Here is a 20,089-nt window from a genome sequence, read left to right as displayed (position 1 = left end):
GTGAGGGCAGCAGCACCCACTGAAAAAGCCTGGAGTCAAGGGACCAGGGGACTGATGGAGAATTTTAACATGTCTGTCCACGGTCGTTCAGCAAATGTTTCCACCACCTGGACAGGGTTGAGGCATACAGGTGAACGCTATGTTGCCTGCTAGGACTCTACAGAGGGTTGGAGGAGCGCCCCCACACCCCCTCCCCACTCCACCCCAACAGAAGCCTATGCCCTCAAGCAGTGGCTTTTTGCTCAGGGGTAACTCACATGCTAGTAAAGTAATGCTCAAAATTCTCCAAGCCAGGCTTCAGCAATACGTGAACCATGAAATTCCTGATGTTCAAGCTGGTTTTAGAAAAGGCAGAGGAACCAGAGATCAAATTGCCAACATCCGCTGGATCATGGAAAAAGCAAGAGAGTTCCAGAAAAACATCTATTTCTGCTTTACTGACTATGCCAAAGCTTTTGACTGTGTGGATCACAATAAACTGTGGAAAATTCTTCAAGAGATGGGAGTACCAGACCACCTGACCTGCTTCTTGAGAAATTTGTATGCAGGTCAGGAAGCAACAGTTAGAACTGGACATGGAACAACAGACTGGTTCCAAATAGGAAAAGGAGTACATCAAGGCTGTATATTGTCACCCTGTTTGTTTAACTTATATGCAGAGTACATCATGAGAAACGCTGGGCTGGAAGAAGCACAAGCTGGAATCAAGATTGCCGGGAGAAATATCAATAACCTCAGATATGCAGATGACACCACCCTTATGGCGAAAATGAAGAGGAACTAAAAAGCCTCTTGACGAAAGTAAAAGTGGAGAGTGAAAAAGTTGGCTTAAAGCTCAACATTCAGAAAATGAAGATCATGGCATCCGGTCCCATCACTTCATGGGAAATAGATGGGGAAACAGTGGAAACAGTGTCAGACTTTATTTTTCTGGGTTCCAAAATCACTGCAGATGGTGACTGCAGCCATGAAATTAAAAGACACTCCTTGGAAGGAAGGTTATGACCAACCTAGATAGCATATGGAAAAGCAGAGACATTACTTTGCCAGCAAAGGTCCATCTAGTAAAGGCTATGGTTTTTCCAGTGGTCATGTATGGATGTGAGAGTTGGACTGTGAAGAAAGCTGAGCGCCGAAGAATTGATGCTTTTGAACTGTGGTGTTGGAGAAGACTCTTGAGAGTCCCTTGGACTGCAAGGAGATCCAACCAGTCCATTCTGAAGGAGATCAGCCCTGGGATTTCTTTGGAAGGAATGATGCTGAAGCTGAAACTCCAGTACTTTGGCCACCTCATGTGAAGAGTTGATTCATTGGAAAAGACTCCGATGCTGGGAGGGATTGGGGGCAGGAGGAGAAGGGGACGACAGAAGATGAGATGGCTGGATGGCATCACTGACTCGATGGACGTGAGTCTGAGTGAACTCCGGGAGTTGGTGATGGACAGGGAGGCCTGGCGTACTGCGATTCATGCGGTCGCGAAGAGTCGGACACGACTGAGCGACTGAACTGAACTGAAGGGCTTTTCAGGCAGTATAGGCTTTAGTGAGCACTTGAACTGGAGCGGAGCCTGGGATGGCTGCAGACCTGTGGCTTAGGCACCTCCTGGTAAGCAGGGCAGAGACACCGGCAAGTTTTCAGCAGGGACACGATAGGGATTGGTTTTAGGCAGGGTAGCCTGGTGTCTGTGTGAAGGGGCAGTAGCGGTGAACCTGGAGACAGGGAGACATAAAGAGGTCCTCGTAAAAATCCAAGCAAGAGAAGAGGCTCGGAATTGCCTCCCTGCCAAAGAGCAGCTTCCCCAGGCGGAAAGTGTTTGAGGCAGGATGCCCCCTCCCTGGGCCTTGGTTTACTCCCAGAGTGACCGGCAGGGACACTGCTGGCAGCACCACACAATTGGCATCCCGCGTAGAGCCGCCCTCCACGCTAGAGCGGCCAGGCCAGCGGCTCTCGGACCCTGTGGCCCCGCCCCAGCCCCAGCCCGGCCCCGGATTGGCTCTGGCGGGGGGCGGGGCCAGCGGGCTCGCGGCCCCAGGCTTTTCCCCATTGGTGGTAGCGGCGGCGCGAGCCCGGAAGCGGACGGGGGCGGAGGCGGCGGAGGCGGAGGTGCCTCGGGCCGGCCGGGGTTGCGGTGCTGTCCTCCACTCGGCTCCTCCGGCCCGCGGCCCGGCCGCAATGCATCCCCCGCCTCCGGGCCCGCTGGGCGACTGCCTGCGGGACTGGGAGGAGCTGCAGCAGGACTTCCACGGCATCCAGGTGAGCGCCAAGGCGGGCTCCCATTGGTTCCGAGCCATGTCTGTCTGGCTCGGAGTCAAGGGTCGGGTAGCCCCGGGTCAGGCTGCGGAAAGCTCGGGGTCAGGGTGGGGGACCCTGGTGTTGCTCCCGACGGCGGCGAGGCCCTGGGTCCCGGTGTCCCCGGTTGGACCATCCTTTCGGCCTCAAATCAATGTCCGGCGGTGGTATCTTTCGCCCGCGCAGTCGCCGCGACACCGGAGTGACCCTACTGACCAGGGCAGAACTCCGGTCTCTCGTGAAGATCTCGGAAAGAGGCCCCGACTCCGACCTAGTCCCCTCCCAGGAGAGTCCGAGCTAACCAGGGCCAGTCTTGGGTCCATCACTGAGCAAACGCGCCGTGGGCGCTGGCCGGGCCGGCCTTCCCCTCCCTCGGGCCGGGCGGTCTGGGCTGAATGTGGCTGGGGAGCAGGACGGGAGGCCGCGTGGCCTCGGTCCGGAGAAGTGGGATTTAGGTGAAGTCCCTGGATGGGGGCGAGGCCGGTCCTGGGTGCAGGACAGCTTCCAACCACACAGGACCACGTGGCTGCTGCAGAGAGTGAGGGGAAAGTGGGTGGGCGGGGCCCAGCCAAGAGACTCATGGGTCTGACAGGGGTGGGAGTCTCTCTGAGACCAGTGGAAGCCTGGCATAGCGGGGGTGGGTATTGTCTGGATCTGGCTGCTATGGGCCGCTGTGCTGTTCTGTGGACAGGCGGACAGGGGAGTGTGGTGGCTGGGGGTAGGCCGAGGTGGCCCCTCCTTGAGCGTGAGAAACAAACCCTAGCCAGGGTAGAGCCCAAGCCAGCTGGGCACTTGATCAGGCCTGTGCCTCTCTTGGACTGGTGCCAGCCCTTTCCTGTCCACATTGAGCCAGACTGCCCCCTGGCCTGTCCTGGCCAAGCCGCTATCATTCGTGCGTCTCCCCAGGGCCCTGAGCAGGGGAGACCCAGGCTCCCGAGCCTGGGCACCACTGTCCTGGCCTCAGCCCCTGCCTGACCTTCCTCACACTGCCCCTTGCCCCCCATCTCCAGGCTGCTCCTTCTCGAGACTCACCCCAGGGGGCAAAGTGCTCTGGGAAGCCCTGGGCCAAAGGTGCTGGGGGGAAGGGTAGAGGAATGGTCTAACAGCAAAAGGCCCAAGGGCTGAAGCCTGGTGACCTTTAACCCGGGAGGAAGATGCTGGGAGTGCCAGAGCAGCAGTTATCTTGGACAACTTCAGCTTCCCTCTCCCTTGCAGGCTGTCTGGACGGGAGGCTCTGAGAAGGCCATGGATGGCTTTAGGCTGCCTGCTTGGTCCAGACTGTGGACCCGTGTGGGCTTAGAATGCAGTCTCAGGATGGGCAGAGAGGGGTGCGAGCAACTAGTAGATGGGCTGAGACTAAGAAAACCTTCCGAGAACGTGTCTGTTTCTGGGGGCTAGGTGCTGGGGGGCTCCTGGGTTTGCCAGAAGAGCCCCATCTCCTTGCCTGCCTTGGAGAGAGAGGACCCTCGGGGCATTCCTGAGGCTGGCTCAGCTGGCTGCCTCCTTTCCTGCTGAGACCCTCCTGGGGAAGCCCTGGGTGAATCCGTGCCCCACCCCCTTCCCAGCAGGCTCTGGCTCGGGGGTCCCCTAGCCAGCCTGAGCCTTCCCCCTCCCTGGTCCCCAGGAGACCCACCGGCTGTACCGCCTGAAGCTGGAGGAGCTGACCAAGCTGCAGAACAGCTGTACTAGCTCCATCACTCGGCAGAAGAAGAGGCTCCAGGAGCTGGCCCTTGTCCTGAGGAAGTTAGGACCTGTCCCCCTACATGCTCCCCGCCCTCCCTTCTCATACCCCTGGCTGTGGACCGGGGGTGGGTGTTGGGCCTGATGGGGTAGGGAGCTGGCGCTGACTCCGAGGTGCCCCTGGGCACGGCTTCTCCCCTCTCTGGGCTGCGTCTGCTCTCCTGCCTCCCAGGGGTCGGGTGTTCTGACTCTGGCTTCTGCGGCCCCACCTGCAGATGCAAACCCTCCCTCCCGTCAGAGGCCGAGGAAGCTGCGCGGGAGTTGGAAAACCAGATCAAGGAGCGACAGGGCCTCTTTTTCGATATGGAGGCCTACTTGCCCAAGAAGAATGGGTGAGCCACCCCTCCCCCAAGCTCGGCTCACAGCCCTGTCTCCCTCTGCTTGGTTTCCTGGACCCAAGGGGGCCGTCAGACCCGGTCATCCCTCAGGGACAGCCTCAGTGACTGTGACAGCTCACTGTGATGATGGGCGCTTTGTGCGGGACGTACAGAGAATCGGGGAGAGCACAGACAGGGGTGCCTCACCGCTTGGGAGGCCGGAGACAGCCTCTTGGGGTAGGTGACCCCTGGGCTGCGTCATGAAGGATAGAGGAGGTGGCCGGCCAGACCTGGAGAGGTGCAAACAGCAGGTGTCATGTCCAGAGCATAGGGTAGGAGGCGAAAGGTTGCGGAGAGACCAGCTCAGAAGCCAGCCTGTGGCACTCCCCTCTGGCCCAGTGGGCAGGAGAGAGCGACAGCTCAGTTATGCACTTAGATCAGCCGCCGTCACAGCAGAGGACGCGGCAGAACCGGGGCTCGGGGAAAACAGTCCAGCAGAGAGACTGCGGGGAGAAAGCCTGTCCCAGAAGGCAGGGGAGGGAGTGGCCCGCAGCCTGAGATCAGATGGCCCCCCCGGGGGCACGGTGGGGGCCGGACAGAGGTAACACTGAAGGGGAATGTTTCCTGGAAGTTCGGGTGACCTTGGAGAGAACCGCTTCCAGGAGGTGGGGCTGGAAAGGTGATATTGGGGATGACAGAGAGCCGAGGAGACAGCCAGGTTTAGGCCACGCTTGTGAAGCTTGGAGGTGAGTGGAAGGAGAAACCAGTGCCTGGAAACCAGTAACTAGAGCTCGTCGTGAGGGTTGAGGGGTCCTTCTGTTTGGGTGTGCGAGTTTGTACACAGGAAGGGCTTGAGCATCTCTACCTGCTCAGTGATGGGGCCTGCAGAGGGTGAGACCCAGGAGGGGTGCAGTGTGCACTGGAGGGAAGTCCCTGGGGCTGTGGGAAGGGGTGGTCTGGGAGGAGGGGCGTCCAGAGAGGAGGGTGGGGAGGCAGCAGGGATAATGTCACCTGCCTGAAGGTGACAGGGTGGAGGGTTTGGGGGAGGGTTGGCCAGGGCGCCACTGGGAATGGGAGAGGGAGGAGCTCGCAGCGAGGCGGAGAGGCAGCCTGGCCTCCAGTCCCAGTCCCCGCTGTGCCCTGTAACCTCTCTGCGGCCTCAGGCTGGTCCCTGAACCACCGTGAGCCCGGGCTTCGGGCTTGCGTGTGAACAGGAGCCCATACGGGTGCCGCTGCTTGGTACACGGCTGTGACTCTCAGATGAGAGGAGCTTGGATGGGGTGGGTTCTGGCACCCTTCGGGGTTGGCAGGAGGTCACGGTGGGGTCGCGGGTGTGGGTGGCTGCAGTGGGCTTGGGGCTGAAGGCTACTCTCCTTCCCCAGGTTGTATCTGAGCCTGGTTCTGGGCAACGTCAACGTGACACTCCTGAGCAAGCAGGCTAAGTAATTTGTGGTCGCCACACTCCTCCCCCTGCAACGTCCCGCCCTGGGGCCCCTTCCAGCCTGCCCCAGCCTCCCTGGCTGAGCCTGGGGCTCGGGGGCCACTGCCCGATGGCACCCCAGGCAGCCCATTGGGAGGCCTGGCGGGGCCCCGCCAGCACCCCAGCCTGTCCCACGAGTGTGTCCCCCCAGGTTTGCCTACAAAGACGAGTACGAGAAGTTCAAGCTCTACCTCACCATCATCCTCATTCTCATCTCCTTCACCTGCCGCTTCCTCCTCAACTCCAGGTGGGTGTCCTGCGGGGGCGGGGCTGGCCTCCCGGACCCTCTCCAGGCGCCAGCACCCACCCTCCGCACCCCTGCCCACAGGGTGACAGACGCTGCCTTCAACTTCCTGCTGGTCTGGTATTACTGCACCCTGACCATCCGTGAGAGCATCCTCATCAACAACGGCTCCCGGTGGGCGAGGGCGGGGCCCCGCCCCCAGGGTGGGGGGGCGCCCCTGGAGCTGCCCTGCAAAGTGGGGGGCAGTGGGGGAGCCATGGCTGAGAAGCAGGGGGTACTGGCTCCTTCCCACTGCAGCCCCGCTTCCTGCCCCCCGAGCCCTGATCCTGGGGCTGAGGGGACAGGGGTGACGGCGGCTCCCTCACACAGGATCAAAGGCTGGTGGGTCTTCCATCACTACGTGTCCACGTTCCTGTCGGGAGTCATGCTGACATGGTGAGTGGGTCGGCTTGGTCCCAGGGCCTCGGGGGAGCGAGGGGCAGGGAGAAGGGGGGCGTCCCTGAGCCCCCACCCTGCCCTCTGCTCTCAGGCCCGACGGCCTCATGTACCAGAAGTTCCGGAACCAGTTCCTGTCCTTCTCCATGTACCAGAGTGAGTGTCTCCGAGGTCCCAGCTCTGCTTAGGACTCGTCCCCAAGGAAGGGCAGGCCCGGGCTTGGGGCTGCGGCCCAGTCCTGATGCCCCGCCCCGCCTCGCCAGGTTTCGTGCAGTTCCTCCAGTATTACTACCAGAGCGGCTGTCTGTACCGCCTGCGTGCCCTGGGCGAGCGGCACACCATGGACCTCACTGTGGGTGAGTCAGACGAGGCTGCCCTACCCTGCCGTCCTTGCTTCTGGCCCGGGCTCTGAGTGACGGGTCCTCTCTGCCCCGCTGTGCCCCTGCAGAGGGCTTCCAGTCCTGGATGTGGCGGGGCCTCACCTTCCTGCTGCCCTTCCTCTTCTTCGGACACGTAAGTTGTACCCGAGCCCCCGTCCACCTGGCTGTCTCGAGCAGGGACTGTGTGTAAGAGCCCCCTCTCTCCCAGTTCTGGCAGCTTTTTAACGCGCTGACGTTGTTCAACCTGGCCCGGGACCCCGAGTGCAAGGAGTGGCAGGTGAGCCGGGCCGCCGCCTGGGGAGGACGCAGGAAGGGCTGGCCCGGCTCCCATCCTGACCCCGATTGCTCCCCCAGGTGCTCATGTGCGGCTTCCCCTTCCTCCTCCTCTTCCTTGGCAATTTCTTCACCACCCTGCGGGTCGTGCACCAGAAATTCCACAACCAGCTGCATGGGAGCAAGAAAGAATGAGGCTGGGCCCTCCCTGCCCAACAGCACCCCCAGCCCGGAACGGGCTTCTGAACCTCTGTGTGGAGGGGGTGGGGGCTCCCCGTGTCCGAGAGGGTCTCATCTGCCCTCCCCTGGGTTTTGTGGGCTCTGTGGGCCCTGAAGGCGTTGCTGGAGAGGAGGACCTGGGCCTGTGTCCCCGCCCCTGGGAGCTGGGCACCAGTGGCCTGAATAAAGGAAGACAGCTCCGAGAGCCTGTGTGTGTGTGCTCCTGCGGGTGAGATGGGCTTGGGGGGCCTGTCCCGCCACCACTCGGGACCTGGGGGCCCCCGAGGTGTCTCTGGGGTCTGAGCTAAGGAGACCCAGGTGGAGGCCTCAGATCTGTGCAAGCACTGCCGGGCAAATACAGAAAACAGAACTTTATTCCAAGGGCCAGAGGTTATTTAAAATTATTTACACTCATCGAAAATCACAGGGAGGGGCCAGGCCTCATCAGCTGAGAGGCGGACCCCTGTGTTCAGCCACTGAGGGTCCCGAGGCACTCACACACCTCAGCCTGTGACCCTCGGCCGCGCCCCCTGGGCTGACTGGAGGGCACGGCTTGGGCTGGGAGCAGCCTCTGTCCTGGGCCTGCCTCCGGGGCCACACCCGGCAGAGCCACCCAGGAGACCCAGCAGAAGGGAGTGAGGCGCGAGATTACATGATGGGGAGGAAAGTCTGTAGGGCATGAGCGGCGGAGCAGTGGGGCGGCCTAGCTCCATACGTCCAGGGAGTAGCGGCCCTTGGTCATCAGCTTCTTGACGTAGTCCACGGCCTGGGCGTGCTCCATGGCCCCCTGCTCGGCCACGATGTCGTAGAAGGTGTTCTGCACGTCCCTCGCCATGTTCCGAGCGTCCCTGTGCGCAGAAGGGAGGCGGCACTGGGGGAGGGCCCTCCACGGGCAGGCCAGCCCCCCACCCCGGCCTCTGCTGCACGCACCACCCCTCGTCTGCTCCACCCACCCCCCGCCCCACTCACACCCCCCACTCACCCCCCGCCTCTGCCCCCCTCACCCCCTCCTGCCCCACTCACCTCCCCTCCTGCCCCTCTCACCCCCCATCTCTGCCCCCCCTCACCCCTCTTCTGCCCCCCATCACCCCCGGCCTCCCTCACCCCATGTCTCTGCCCCCCACCCCCTCCTGCCCCCCTCACTCACCTGCCCCCGTCACCCCCTCCTCTGACCCCTCACCCCCCCATCTGCCCCACTCACCCCCTCCTCTGCCCCACTCACCCCTCCTGCCCCCCCACCCCCTCCTCTGCCCCCTCACCCCCCCATCCGCCCCACTCACCCCTCCTGCCCCCCACCCCCTCCTCTGCCCCCTCACCCCCCCATCCGCCCCACTCACCCCCTCCTCTACCCCACTCACCCCTCCTGCCCCCCTCAGGCGCCCACCCCCCACTCACCCGCACACGTAGATGTGGGCGCCCCCCTCGTGGATGAGTTTCCACAGGTGCTCCTTGTCCTTCTTGAGTAAGTGCTGCACGTATACCTGAGGGCGGGGGTGCCTGTGAGGGAGGCCGGTCGCCCCCTACACCCCACCACCCCAGGGCCTGCCCCCGGCCTCACCTTCTGCGGCTGCTCCCGAGAGAAGGCCACGTTGAGCTGGGTGAGGGCGCCGTCCTTGTGGAAACCGGCCAGCTCCTCGCGGTACAGGTAGTCCTCGTCAGAGCGCCGGCAGCCGTAGTAGAGCAGCGTCTCGCCCACCTCCTTGCCTGGGGCGAGGGTGGCCAGGTGAGTGAGGGACCCAGGCCCAGCCCCCTGCCCGGAGCCCGCCCGGGCCACACACTCACCCTGCTGCCTCAGCCACGCCCGCTCCTGGATGAAGCCTATGAAGGGGGCGACCCCAGTGCCAGGGCCCACCATGATAACGGGCGTGGTGGCCTTGAAGGGCAAGCGGAACTGGGACTTGCGCACGTACATGGGCACCAGGGCCCGGCCGCCGTTCTCCCCGGCCGGCTCCTTGGCCCGCAACCAGCTGGTGGCCACGCCCTTGTTGATGCGGCCCGTCTTGGTTTCGTACTCCACGGCCACGGCGCAGATGTGCACGGAGTTGGGGTGGACCTGGGGGTGTGCAGGGGTGAGCATGGCTGTGCCCGGGGTCCTTCCCTCCTGCCACCCACCCCGTCACGGGGTCCCTGCTCAGGGCCCCTTCCTGGCGGCCACCCTGACTGGCTCTTGGCACCAGGGCTGGAGGGCTGGGTGCGATCTTACAGTCCAGCCTTCTGGATACACAGCCCGGGAGTCTTGAGCAAAGTGCCCGCGGATGTGGGGCAGAGCTGGGGCTGCGGCCCAGGGACCTGGGGCTCTCTGAGGAGCCAACATTGTCTTCTCTACGGGGGCGGGCCCGGAGCCCCCACCTTGGAGGATGAGGCGATGGAGTAGTAGCGGGCCTGGAGACGAGGCAGCAGCTCGCACAGGTGGTCTATGGGGGGCCGCAGGGACGGGTAGTCCTGCAGGATGGCCAGGATGTGCCGCCGAGCCTCCAGCACCCACCTCAGGTATAGCTCCTGGGAACACAGACGTGGGTAAGACGGCAAGCGGACCAGGGGCCCAGGCAGCTCGGGGGATGGCCGGGCTGGGGGGCTGGCACTCTGGGTGCTCAGGCGCCGGGGGCAGGCCTACCTTGCCCTCGCCTGACGAGGAGGCCATCTTGCGCAGCTGCTCGTGCTCGGTGGGCTCCGAGGCGTACTGCGCCAGCTCGTAGAGCACGTTGGTGCGTGGCGGGTTGGTGATGTCCAGGTAGTAGGTGAGGGCCGTGCGGTAGGAGGTGGGGCAGGGGAAGGGGTGCTTCTTGTTGGACTCCTCTGCAAGGAGAGGGCAGCAGGGTTCAGGGTGAGGGGCCACCCCAGGGCTGGTGGGGTGCCACAGGGAAGGGGTGGGCCAAGCCTCGGTGGGCGGGAACCAAGACCAGCTCTCTTGGGGTCTTCCTTGGGTTTGGGGCAAGGCCTGAGGCGCCTGGCTGCTGGACAGCCAGTCTCATCAGAGGCAGGACGCTGCTGGGGGCGGCCTGTCACTGTCCCCATCCAGGACGGTCACTGCTCAGAGAGGGCGGCCAAGGGGGAGCCCCCCGGTGGGGCCTGCCTGCCTGTGGGCTGGACCTGATCCACCGTGGGGGCTCCAGGCTCTGATGGTGAGATGCCAATACCGGGCCTTCGGCTGTGATGACAGGGCCCCTCCAGCTCAGGTTTTATTCTTGGACACAAGCAGAGGCTGGTGCACGCCACACCCACATGCCAAGCTTTTGGGGTGGCATCTTGTACACTCAGGTGCTCTGCCAGCCCTTGCCGAGGGGCTTCCACTGCCACAGTCAACAGGCCGGCTTTCCTGACACCTCCCCACGGCCAGGCCGGAGCAGGGCTGGACCCAGGGGTGACTCCACCTCCTAGAGGCATGACCGCAGGGGTGTTGACTCCTGTGCACCAATGAGCCCCAGAGAAGCACAAGGCTGCCAAGCCACCCAGAGAGGAGAGGGCCTGGCCCAGGACGGCTCAGCCTTGAGGGCTGAGGGCCTAGCTTTGGGGGAAGGGTTGAACTCCTTACTGAAGCACGACCTACGTACAGTGTACAAGTCACACGAGCAGAGCTTGATGGATTTTCGCGAACTGAACGCCATTGTGTACCCAGTGCCCACATCAAGCAGCAGGTGTTCCCCGCACCCAGGCACCCTCTTGTGTGGGCTCAGGAATGGGGGCTCAGGCCTCGCACCACAGGGCAGGTGTGGGCGCACCTTCTGAAGTCCCACTTCTGCCTCGCGTTCTGAGCCTCCGCAGCCCCCTCTCAGAGCAGCCCCTGGCAGAGAAGGGCCCCCACCACGGGAGCTCAGGCACTCCTGGGAGAGAGTGAGCCCTGACAACACCCCCACCGCCAGAGAGGTGCTGCTTCAGACGGCACAAGGCCTCCCCCGCCCCCACCAGTGAGAGGAGAAGACCCGTCCACGGCCCACGGGCCAGCAGGTCCCCTGCCAGCAAGAGGAATTCCGCTGCAGACCAGCCCCCTTTCCTGTCCTCTCAAGGCCGACTCTGGAGCCTTGAGAGGTGAGGAGGAGCAGCCCAGGCTCGGGTCACCAAGGACACAGGTGGGCGAGTGGGACAGGGCCAGGCCGAGGTGGGCCCCAGGTTGGTGGACGGTGCGGGGCGCTGGGGGGCGGGGTCACAGTCAGCAGCTCAGGCCGGGGGTGCAGGCTGAGCACCCTCAGTGCACCTAGAGGCTGTCAGGATTGCTGCCTCGGACCCCTGTGCACAGGTGAGGAGACCCTGGAGCTGGAGGGGCCTGCGGTGGCTGGCTGTGGCTCTCTTCCCCACAGGACATGGGGCTGCATGGACAGCTGGGCCTGGCTCTGTCTTCAGGCCCCCATTCCCTCAAGGGGGTATGGCAGCAAGGGGATGGGGAGCCCCAAAAGGGAGCCTGCCAGACCCTACAGCTGTCTTCTCCCGCTGCCTCCCGGTTTGCTCTGCAACTTGCCCCTCGGGTCTTGGGTATGAGGGCTTCCAGGATACCAGGTTTTAGGTCTAAGCAGAAACTCAACCTCTGGGCCTTTCCAGGGGGCCCATTCCCACCAGCGCCCTCAGGCCCAGGTAGGGGGGAGGCCTGGGACCCAGGACTCACCATCAAGGTTGTTCAGGGACATGATGATGTCCAAGTCGGCACCCAGGATCTCGCCAAGCTGGTTCACCAGGGCAGAGTCATTAGCCGGATAAACAGCCACATGGTCCCCAGACTCATACCTGGGGGTGATGCGAGGCTCAGGGGGAGGGTGAAGGGCAGCTCTGTGTGGGAACAGGAGGCCTGGGTGAAAGCTTTGGGGAAGGGCGTGGTGGCAGCTGGTACCTGATTTTGGAGTCCGAGATGTCTAATTCCAGGTGCATGAGGTGCCGCTCGGTTCCCTGGTTCAGCTTCCGGTTGGTGGTGACAACAGCCAGGAATGGGTTCTTGGCGTCGAAGGGGCTGGGTGGGGCGAGCAGTGCAATGACTGGCTAGGCCTCTGGTCTGAATCTCCACACCCACAAGGACCCTCCCGTCCACACAGAACACGGGGAACCTCAAAGCTGGCCTCCTGGGTCATGAGAAAACCTCTCCAGTGAGGTAAAGGGCTTTCCCGCCCCCGCCAGAGTGGTGCTCCCGGCACCCGCAAGGGGGCAGAGCCGGGTTATCAGCGTCCCTGTCTGCAGACACAGAAACTGAGGCTGGTCTGAAACCTGGGGGACCCTCCGCACCTGGTACCCACTGGTGGGCAGAGCACAGGAGGGCCTGGCCCAAGAAGGTGGTTCCGTAAGACAGAGGAAGGGCCTGGGTCCTGAGTGACTAGCCAGGGCTGCACAGGACAGGCTTTCCCACCGGGAAGTCACTGAAATGTGCTGTCGGCCGCAACCGCAGTGGCTGCCTAGAGTGGGGCTGCTGGAGGGTCAAGGAGGACCTTCCTGGGCGGCTCAAGGTGTCTGGGTGGGGCCCAGGTGCAAGTGAGGGGCCCCAGAGAGGAGCACTTAGGACAAAAAAGTCCAAATATGGAGGCAGATTTGAAGGAAATGAGCCCTCTGGCCAAAGTTCAGCCTAGACCCAGACCTGAACTCGCTACGTCCTGGTCCAGGAAGTGGTGGTCACCACCCCACTGGATATTTAACAGGCAAATGAAGTACAAACTGAGCAGGTGCCAGTCTCCCCGAGGCCACGCTCTGGACCAAAGGACCACCGAGAGGGGAGGGGTCCCCAGGGCCCTGGGCTCAGAGCAGCCTCCCCTCTCTCTGCTCCGGGCCTTGTGCCCTCCTCTGGGGCGGATATGGACATGTGTGTGGCCCTGGCCAGGCCCCTTCCCAATGGAGGGAACGAGGAAGCCCATGGGATGGGGCCCGGCAGGAAAGGCCTTGTGGAGACATACAGGATGGCCAGCCACCTGGGCCCCAGCCACGCTCTCGACTCACGGTTTCTGGTTCTCGTAGCTCTTCAGGCGGCCCATCTCGCCCGTGTACACCTTGGCCATGTCCATGTCTGTGTGGACCATGAGTTCGTACTGGCGAATGCTGGAAGGGGGAGACCCAGGGTGAAGCTGAGGGCTGGGAGGGTCCCCAGGAGGGAGTGAGGCTGTGAGACCATGGGGCACGCCTGAGGGATGCGGGGCCAGGCATGACCCACGAGGAAGGAGATGTGTGAGTGTGGGGCAGGCAGGAGAGGTGAGGCAGCCGGGCTAGTAGGCCCGAGGAGGCCGGGAAGCCCACCCTGACCCTTGCGTGCGGGTCCCCTTCCACACCCCGACTGAGCCTCCCCCAGCCCCACTGCGCCCACCGGGCCGGTGCCCCACCCACGGCCCCAGCTGTATGCACTCACCTGGACTCCTCTCCAGTGGCTTCCACCCCGAAGTGCTCGCACACGGCTGGCCAGAACTGCTCTCGCCATGTGATGAAGTCCTCCTCCAGGCTGTGGACCAGAGGGGATGAACCCGGGGCCAGATGGGGCTGCCAGGCCAGGCTTAGACCCTCTGTCCCCTGGCTCCCCCTCAAGCTCGAGGGTTCATTTCACACCAGCCCGCCCAGTGATGTAACCCAGGGCATCAGGAAGCGTCCAGAGGGTCTGCAGTAACCACGGGCAGCCCTGTCTGAGCTGGGTGAGCTGGGAGGGTGTGGACAAGCAAAGAAGGCGGGCCTGGTGATGGGGGCTGGCCTTCCCTCTCCGTGGTGAGGCAGGTCACAGGGGTGCGCAGACACTAAGGCTCTGCCCTGCCCTCCTGAGCCCCGGCCAGCCTGAATCTGGGGCTCCTGACACTCGACAGCCTGGGTGGGGTTGAGGGTGGGGCTCGGGGTGGGGGGGCACTCACTTCCCGTCATCGTCGCCCAGCCCCAGATCAAAGATTCGCTGGGCCCCGAGCTGTTCCAGCCGCTTGTCCACGTACTTGCCCATGGCGTTGAAATGCTCGTATGTCTTGTTCCCAAGGGCAAACACCTGTGTGGATGAGGGGCCAGGGTCAGCAGGTCCGGCCAGACACCTCATACGGGGAGGCCCCAGAGCGGATTTGTTTCATGGACCCACAGCTCAGGCTCCTCCATGACCACTTGGCCTGGACCCTGGCAGCTGCAGGGTGTTCACCCCACCCGATCCCTTGCCCGGCCGAATCCTGGTCAGCCCACTCCTCCTTTCTTGCCTTTTGTCTCTAGAAGCTAATGCCCCTGGGCACGGTGGGGCTGGGACACGGGAAAAGGGCTCTTAGTGCCGGGCTGGGCGGGAGAGGGTCACCGCGTGAGCCCTTCCCGGGATTCCCACCTACAAGCTCCCTGCCAGGCCTGGGCTCTGCAGATCGAGGTGAGAACTGGAGGTGTCCTCTTGGACACGAGCTTCTGGAGGTCGCACGAGCCCACACGGGTGACTCACCGCGTACTTGACCCCAGAGAGGTCCACGTCCGTCTCCTGGAGCCAGTCGTAGAAGTCCTGGGCATTGTCGGTGGGGTCCCCCTCGCCGTAGGTGGCCATGCAGAATATGGCCAAGGCTTTCTCAATCTCTGGTAGGCTGCTCAGGTCGGCCTGGGGGAACAAAGACAGGGCCAGGCCAAGTGACCATGACTAAGCTGGCTCCCAAGTGCAGACGGGTGAGTCCTGGGCTCAGATGAACGGAGTGCATCTCAAGAGTGAAGAGACAGCAGGCCCAGAAGAGCACGGCGAGGGCCTGGGTGTGGACAGCAGCAGCTGGGTTCCGGGCCAGGAGTGGGCACGTGGAACACGTTGCCACCTCTGGGGCACCTCAGCACCGTACGGAGTCCCGGGGGGCCTGAGTTCATGTGATTCCTAACCAACTGTCTGTCAACTCGAAACCCAGGTCCTAAGACAGAGGGATAGTGGTGCCATCCCCAAGACTGAAGGGGGCATGTGTGTGGAGTAGGCGGGGGCCGGTTTGGTTAAGGTGAAGGAGGGGCACAGGTGGGAAGCAGCTGGCACTCGGAAGACAGGGCTTCTCAGGGGAAGTTCATTCATCACATTGGAGCCCACGTGATGACTGGCAATGACCCTGTGGGGAGAAGCAGGAAGGCGGTCCCTGGGGCGTCTTCCCAGGACTAGCTGCTTTGTCAGCCCCGCCTCTCCTGGGGCCTAAGGACCACTCCCCTTTCTCTGCCCACCGTGTCCCCTGGGGCCAACGGCATGGCCATCCCAGTGAGCAGACTGCTGGATGTTTCCTGCAGTCTGGAGAGCTATGACCGGGGAAGGAGCCAGTGCTGGGAGGAGCGTGAGCAGGGTGAGTTGGCCCCCACGGCCTCAGAGACAGGCTGGGTGTGGCTGGGGCCAGGAGGTGGGGACTAAGTCCTGCAGACAGCGCTAAGGAGCCACGTGCCGAGGACAGCTGAAGGAGGAGACGGGGGAGGGGGGATCCTATAGCCCCAAATGGGGGCTTTCCCCTCAATCCCCGGGCTCTCCTGGGCCCTCCCCAAGCCCAGACACATGAGTTTACAGCCTCCATGCAAAGCTGAGCTGCACGGTTCCTAGAGATGGCTCGTCCAATACCCTCACCTCTCCCTGTAGACGAGGCCCCTCAGTGAGGGGCTGGGCCAGGTCCCCCAGGCAGTCGGGGGAGCAGGGTTAGAGTCCAGAACCCGCCCCCCCGGCTCCTGAGTCCGGCTCCCCCGACACTGCAGTCCAGGAGAGGGGGGTTGAGGAAACACAAGAGACAGTTCCTCTCCTGACCTACTGAGACCCTGTCATCTTTTAAGCCACACCCAATGCACGAGGTGCCCGGGTCCCTTCTGTGGGCACCTGCCCAGCGCTCATAGAGCCTGCAGCGTGGAGAGCCGGGCAGGCAGCGCACATGCACACACCTGGGCCAGGGGTTCTTTATGTCCGGAGGCCGCCTGGCTGCTGGGACAAATGACAAGAGGTGCCCAATCCCGACTGTCCCTTTGCCTAACTCTGCCCTCGTGTCTCCACGATCCAGATACGCCTGCCTTAACACCCTGGACCGCACTGCGCGGGAGGAAGGGGCCGGGGCGTGGCGGGCACTCACCAGGTCATACTCCTCGGGGTCAGCTGCCATGCCCCGCATCCCATAGCGGTGGGCGTCCTTGGACAGGCGGTTGGCAAACTCCTCAGCAGTCCCCGTCTGGGAGCCGTAGAACACGATGATGTTCCTGCCCTAGGGATGGCCGGACATACGGGGGTCAGTGAGGGGCCAAGAGCCACAGGCTTCACCGGAGACTCAAGGTGACCACAGGGGCAGGCAGGTCCCTAAGGATATCCTCTTTCTTTCCTCCTTCAGGTCCTTTCTAAGTCACCTTGGGCCAGCATCTCACTACCACAGCCACTGCGGCGGGTGGGGTCAGAGGCCACCCAGCCGGCTCCAGCTGAAGCCACCAAGGTAATCCAATACACACAGCTGCTCAAAGATCTGTGGACAGATCTTTACATAACACTTGAAAACAGCAGAAATAAAGTTCAGTAAAAAACAAGAAAAAATACACTTATAGTGACCAAAGACTATGTATAGCTTAATCCAATTTTGTTACATATCCACCCGACATGTGTGTGCACAGTCTATACACATTCATGCAGAAAGGAAAAAGAACAGCATGAAATATACCAAGAGTCTCTAAGTGGGAAAATATGGGTGAGTTTTCCTGGATGTTTGCAAAAGTAATCACACATGCTTTATAAAAACCTAGACAGTGGAGGGAGGTACCCCATCTAGACTGGCCCACAGGCTCTGACTCCGCCCCCCTCCCACGGCACCCTCCGCAGCAGCTCTGGAAAAGCCCCAACTCCATCCCCCAGACGCCCTGCAGTCAGGGAGGCAGCAAACTGGTCCAGCCAATGGGATGCGCTCTGCAAGATGCGGAAGGTGGAAGCGAGGCACAGGCCACCTTCCGGTCGGTCCCTTTCTGCAGACCTCAGCAGCAGGCCTTCCAGCGGCCAAACTGCCTGGAGGGTCTCTGGTCTGGCATCGAGCCCTGACTGACAGGTGCAGGTGACAACAATAAAACGCAGGGGTTACAACTGCTGTGAAGTGCTCCCATACCTTTTTCATTTCCTGAATTTTCTTACAAATCATTTCCAAATCATTTAAAAATGTATTTTAAAATGATGCTTATGATACCAAGGAAAGGAAGGTAAACCTGATATAAAACAGTAGTTACGGTAGCATCAAAATATATAAAGAACCTAGAAATAAGCCAAACAAGAAACACGTAAGAAGCCACCGAGTGACAAGGGGCTTCCCAGGTGGCTCAGTGGCGAAGAATCCGCCTGCCAACGCAGAAGCTGCAGGAGGCTCAGCTGTGATCCCTGGGTCGGGAAGGTCCCCTGGAGAAGGGAATGTCTACCCACTCCAGTATTTGCCTGGGAAACCCCATGGACAGACAGCCTGGTGGGCTACAGTCCAGGGGGTCGCAGACGAGTCAGGTATGACCTAGCGACTGAAGAGCAACAACAACTACTCAGTGGCGGAGGGCCCCGCCGAACGGAAAGACCTCTGCTGCTCACAGAGATTCGACAGCAGGATGCTGGGCCTCCACCCACGATACGGATATAACGCGATCCTAATAAAAACTGCAACAGCTCTTTTTTTTCATCAACAACATGATCCTAAAAATCTTGTAGCAAAGTAAGTATGAACCCATTGCTGCAACCTCATTTGGCAGCAGAAAGGAAAGAAGTGCTGGCACTTGCTACAGCACAGGCGAACCCTGAAGACACCAAGCTCAGTGGGAGGGGCCACCAAGGGCCAGGTACTGCGTGCTCCACTCACGTGGAAGGCCCAGCACAGGCAGCTCCACAGAGACAGCAGATGAACGTCGCTCAGGGCTCAGGCTGGGGAAACTGGAGTGACTCCTGATAGTAAAGTGTTTCTTTTGGGTAAGATGAAAATGTTCTGAAATTGACTGTGGTGATGGTTTGTGCAACTGAGAATACACTAAAAAACCACTGGTGTGTAAGCTTTAAATTGGAGAACTGTATGGGATATGAATTAAATCCCAATAAAACTGTTATCCCAAATAAGTGAATATACATGAAGTAAAAGCTAGGAAAGTGAAAAATAAGAGTGATGGGGAGAGGGAGGAAGTGCTTAGTGCTACAGATATTAAAACAAGTTATAACAGTATGATATTGTTTATATACAGACAGCTGGATCAAAGTATCAGAATAGGAAAATGTAGAAATAGACTCAAATACCAATGAAAATTACATTTATGACCAAACTAGTGGGGAAAAGATGGACTTCATTACATGGAATTTAGACAGCTGAGTAAAAACGTGTTGGACCCAAACCTTACATCTTACACCAGGATAAACTCCCAACAGATTGAATTTTAAATATGGAAAACAGAAATCATAAAGATACAAGAGAAAACATGGAAGAATTGTTATATCTCTTTAGAGTGGGGAAGCCTTTCACATGATGACTCAAAGTCCAGTAGTCATAGAAAAGTAAAACGGACTATGGAATTTTTAAAACAAACACACAGTAAGCTGAGTGACACACAAACTATCAACTGGGAAAAATATTTTTAAGTCATATCACAGACAAGGGGTTAACTTCCCTAATAATTTTAAGGAATTTCTTGAGAAAGATCAATCCCAACAGAAAAGTGGGCAAAAGAGCTGAACAAAGAATCTATTAAAAAAGAAAAAATAAAAGCCATCCCATGAGAATTTGCTTTAATTCATAGAAAAAATGCAAATTATAACTGCAGAGATAAATCTTTTTTTTTAACCTAGAAAATGGGCAAAACCCCAAACTCTGGTAGTGGACTCTGTTGGCAAAGCTGTGGGGGAACAGACCTTCTCACACCTGCTAGTGACTGCCCTGGTGTGAACCCTGGGGGGTGGGGTGCAATTTGGCAGCTTCTATCACAAACACGTGTACCTTCTGATTCAACAATTCCGCATCCGGGACCGTATTTGCAAATATGCAAACTGATCTACATGGTCACAGTGGCTCTCTCTGTAAGAGCTAAACGAAAGTCATTCTGTCGTGTCCAACTCTTGGTGACCCTATGGACTATACCGTCCATGGAATTCTCCAGGCCCGAATACTGGAGAGGGTAGCCTTTCCCTTCTCCAGGGGATCTTCCCAACCCAGGGATTGAACCAAGTCTCCTGCATTGCGGGTGGATTCTTCACCAGCTGAGCCACAGGGGAAGCACAAGGGAAGTCACGAAGGAAGAGCTAAAGATGAGCAATATTCCAAACACCCATCAACAAGGCAGCGTCGAAGCAAATTATAGTACTTGTGGCCACGAGTGGAATCATTATGCAATTATAATAAAGGATGAGGGAGGTATCTCTGAATTGCTGTGAGGTAATCTCCAAGACATTAAGTGAGAGAAAAAAAAAGGTCTATAGCAGTGTATGTAATATGCCACTTTTTGTGTTTAAAAAGTAAAAATAAAAGTTTGTTTGTTTTCATTACACGCACAGAAAGAAGTTCTCAGAACGGTGACGGGTGACAGGGACAGGAGAGAAGTTTTCCACCTCAATAGTTTGTGTTTTGGATTTAACCACATGAATGAGGTACCGTGTCATAAAATTTGATACTTAAATAAACAAAAACAAAGAGCGAGAACTGTAGCTGCGCTAGGACCACAGCCATGTGAGGTGGACATCTGCTTGTGGACACAGCCTGGTCTGGGAGGAAGGAGCCAGGCGGCATCTGAGACAGAGGGAGGGTCTGTTCCTAGAGTTTGGTTTGTTCAAGAAGTAAACATTCAACAAACAGAGTAAACTGTCCCGGCAACGGCAGAGCAGCCTCAAGGC

General features: G+C 59.9%; 2 protein-coding genes across 6 annotated transcripts in view; one reads left to right on the top strand and one right to left on the bottom strand.

Annotated features, from left to right (window-relative positions):
- Nucleotides 1-2,062: 2,062 nt before the first annotated feature.
- Nucleotides 2,063-7,582, top strand: TMEM120A (transmembrane protein 120A). 3 transcript variants are annotated; one of them, XM_019987683.2, is made up of 12 exons: nt 2,063-2,253; nt 3,914-4,032; nt 4,245-4,361; nt 5,729-5,788; nt 5,978-6,073; nt 6,155-6,244; nt 6,440-6,505; nt 6,600-6,661; nt 6,769-6,861; nt 6,954-7,018; nt 7,094-7,162; nt 7,240-7,582. In XM_019987683.2, the coding sequence occupies exons 1-12, from the start codon at nt 2,173-2,175 to the stop codon at nt 7,351-7,353; spliced, it is 1,032 nt and encodes a 343-aa protein (XP_019843242.1). In that variant the 5' UTR covers nt 2,063-2,172; the 3' UTR covers nt 7,354-7,582. The 3 variants fall into 3 exon arrangements, with proteins under 3 accessions (XP_019843242.1, XP_070636175.1, XP_019843243.1); XM_070780074.1 differs by lacking the exon at nt 5,978-6,073; XM_019987684.2 differs by lacking the exons at nt 2,063-2,253; nt 3,914-4,032; nt 4,245-4,361 and adding an exon at nt 4,462-5,092.
- Nucleotides 7,583-7,733: 151 nt separating this feature from the next.
- The window catches only part of POR (cytochrome p450 oxidoreductase), a 54,286-nt gene continuing 41,930 nt past the window's right edge, over nt 7,734-20,089 (bottom strand). For all 3 annotated transcript variants that reach the window (XM_019987681.2, XM_070780065.1, XM_019987682.2), the window contains 13 exons: nt 16,344-16,472; nt 14,726-14,875; nt 14,175-14,299; nt 13,688-13,777; nt 13,285-13,383; nt 12,197-12,313; nt 11,975-12,093; nt 9,992-10,173; nt 9,727-9,876; nt 9,160-9,430; nt 8,936-9,081; nt 8,773-8,858; nt 7,734-8,225 (listed from right to left, as the gene is read on the bottom strand). In XM_019987681.2, coding sequence (XP_019843240.2) covers nt 8,081-8,225; nt 8,773-8,858; nt 8,936-9,081; nt 9,160-9,430; nt 9,727-9,876; nt 9,992-10,173; nt 11,975-12,093; nt 12,197-12,313; nt 13,285-13,383; nt 13,688-13,777; nt 14,175-14,299; nt 14,726-14,875; nt 16,344-16,472 — 1,809 coding nt within the window. In that variant the 3' untranslated portion in view covers nt 7,734-8,080. The remainder of the gene's footprint in view (nt 8,226-8,772; nt 8,859-8,935; nt 9,082-9,159; nt 9,431-9,726; nt 9,877-9,991; nt 10,174-11,974; nt 12,094-12,196; nt 12,314-13,284; nt 13,384-13,687; nt 13,778-14,174; nt 14,300-14,725; nt 14,876-16,343; nt 16,473-20,089) is intronic.

This window comes from Bos indicus, chromosome 25, assembly GCF_029378745.1.
Source record: "Bos indicus isolate NIAB-ARS_2022 breed Sahiwal x Tharparkar chromosome 25, NIAB-ARS_B.indTharparkar_mat_pri_1.0, whole genome shotgun sequence".
NCBI lineage: Eukaryota > Metazoa > Chordata > Mammalia > Artiodactyla > Bovidae > Bos > Bos indicus.
This window is presented reverse-complemented; position numbering and strand designations above follow the sequence as displayed.

What these genes read in the sequence shown, in the direction of transcription:
- TMEM120A (XM_019987683.2), top strand. Translation starts at nt 2,173, where the DNA reads ATGCATCCCCCGCCTCCGGGCCCGCTGGGCGACTGCCTGCGGGACTGG. An exon ending in TACTTGCCCAAGAAGAATGG is followed by an intron (nt 4,362 to 5,728) that starts GTGAGCCACCCC and finishes CTCCTTCCCCAG; the next exon opens with GTTGTATCTGAGCCTGGTTC. An exon ending in GTCCTTCTCCATGTACCAGA is followed by an intron (nt 6,662 to 6,768) that starts GTGAGTGTCTCC and finishes CCGCCTCGCCAG; the next exon opens with GTTTCGTGCAGTTCCTCCAG.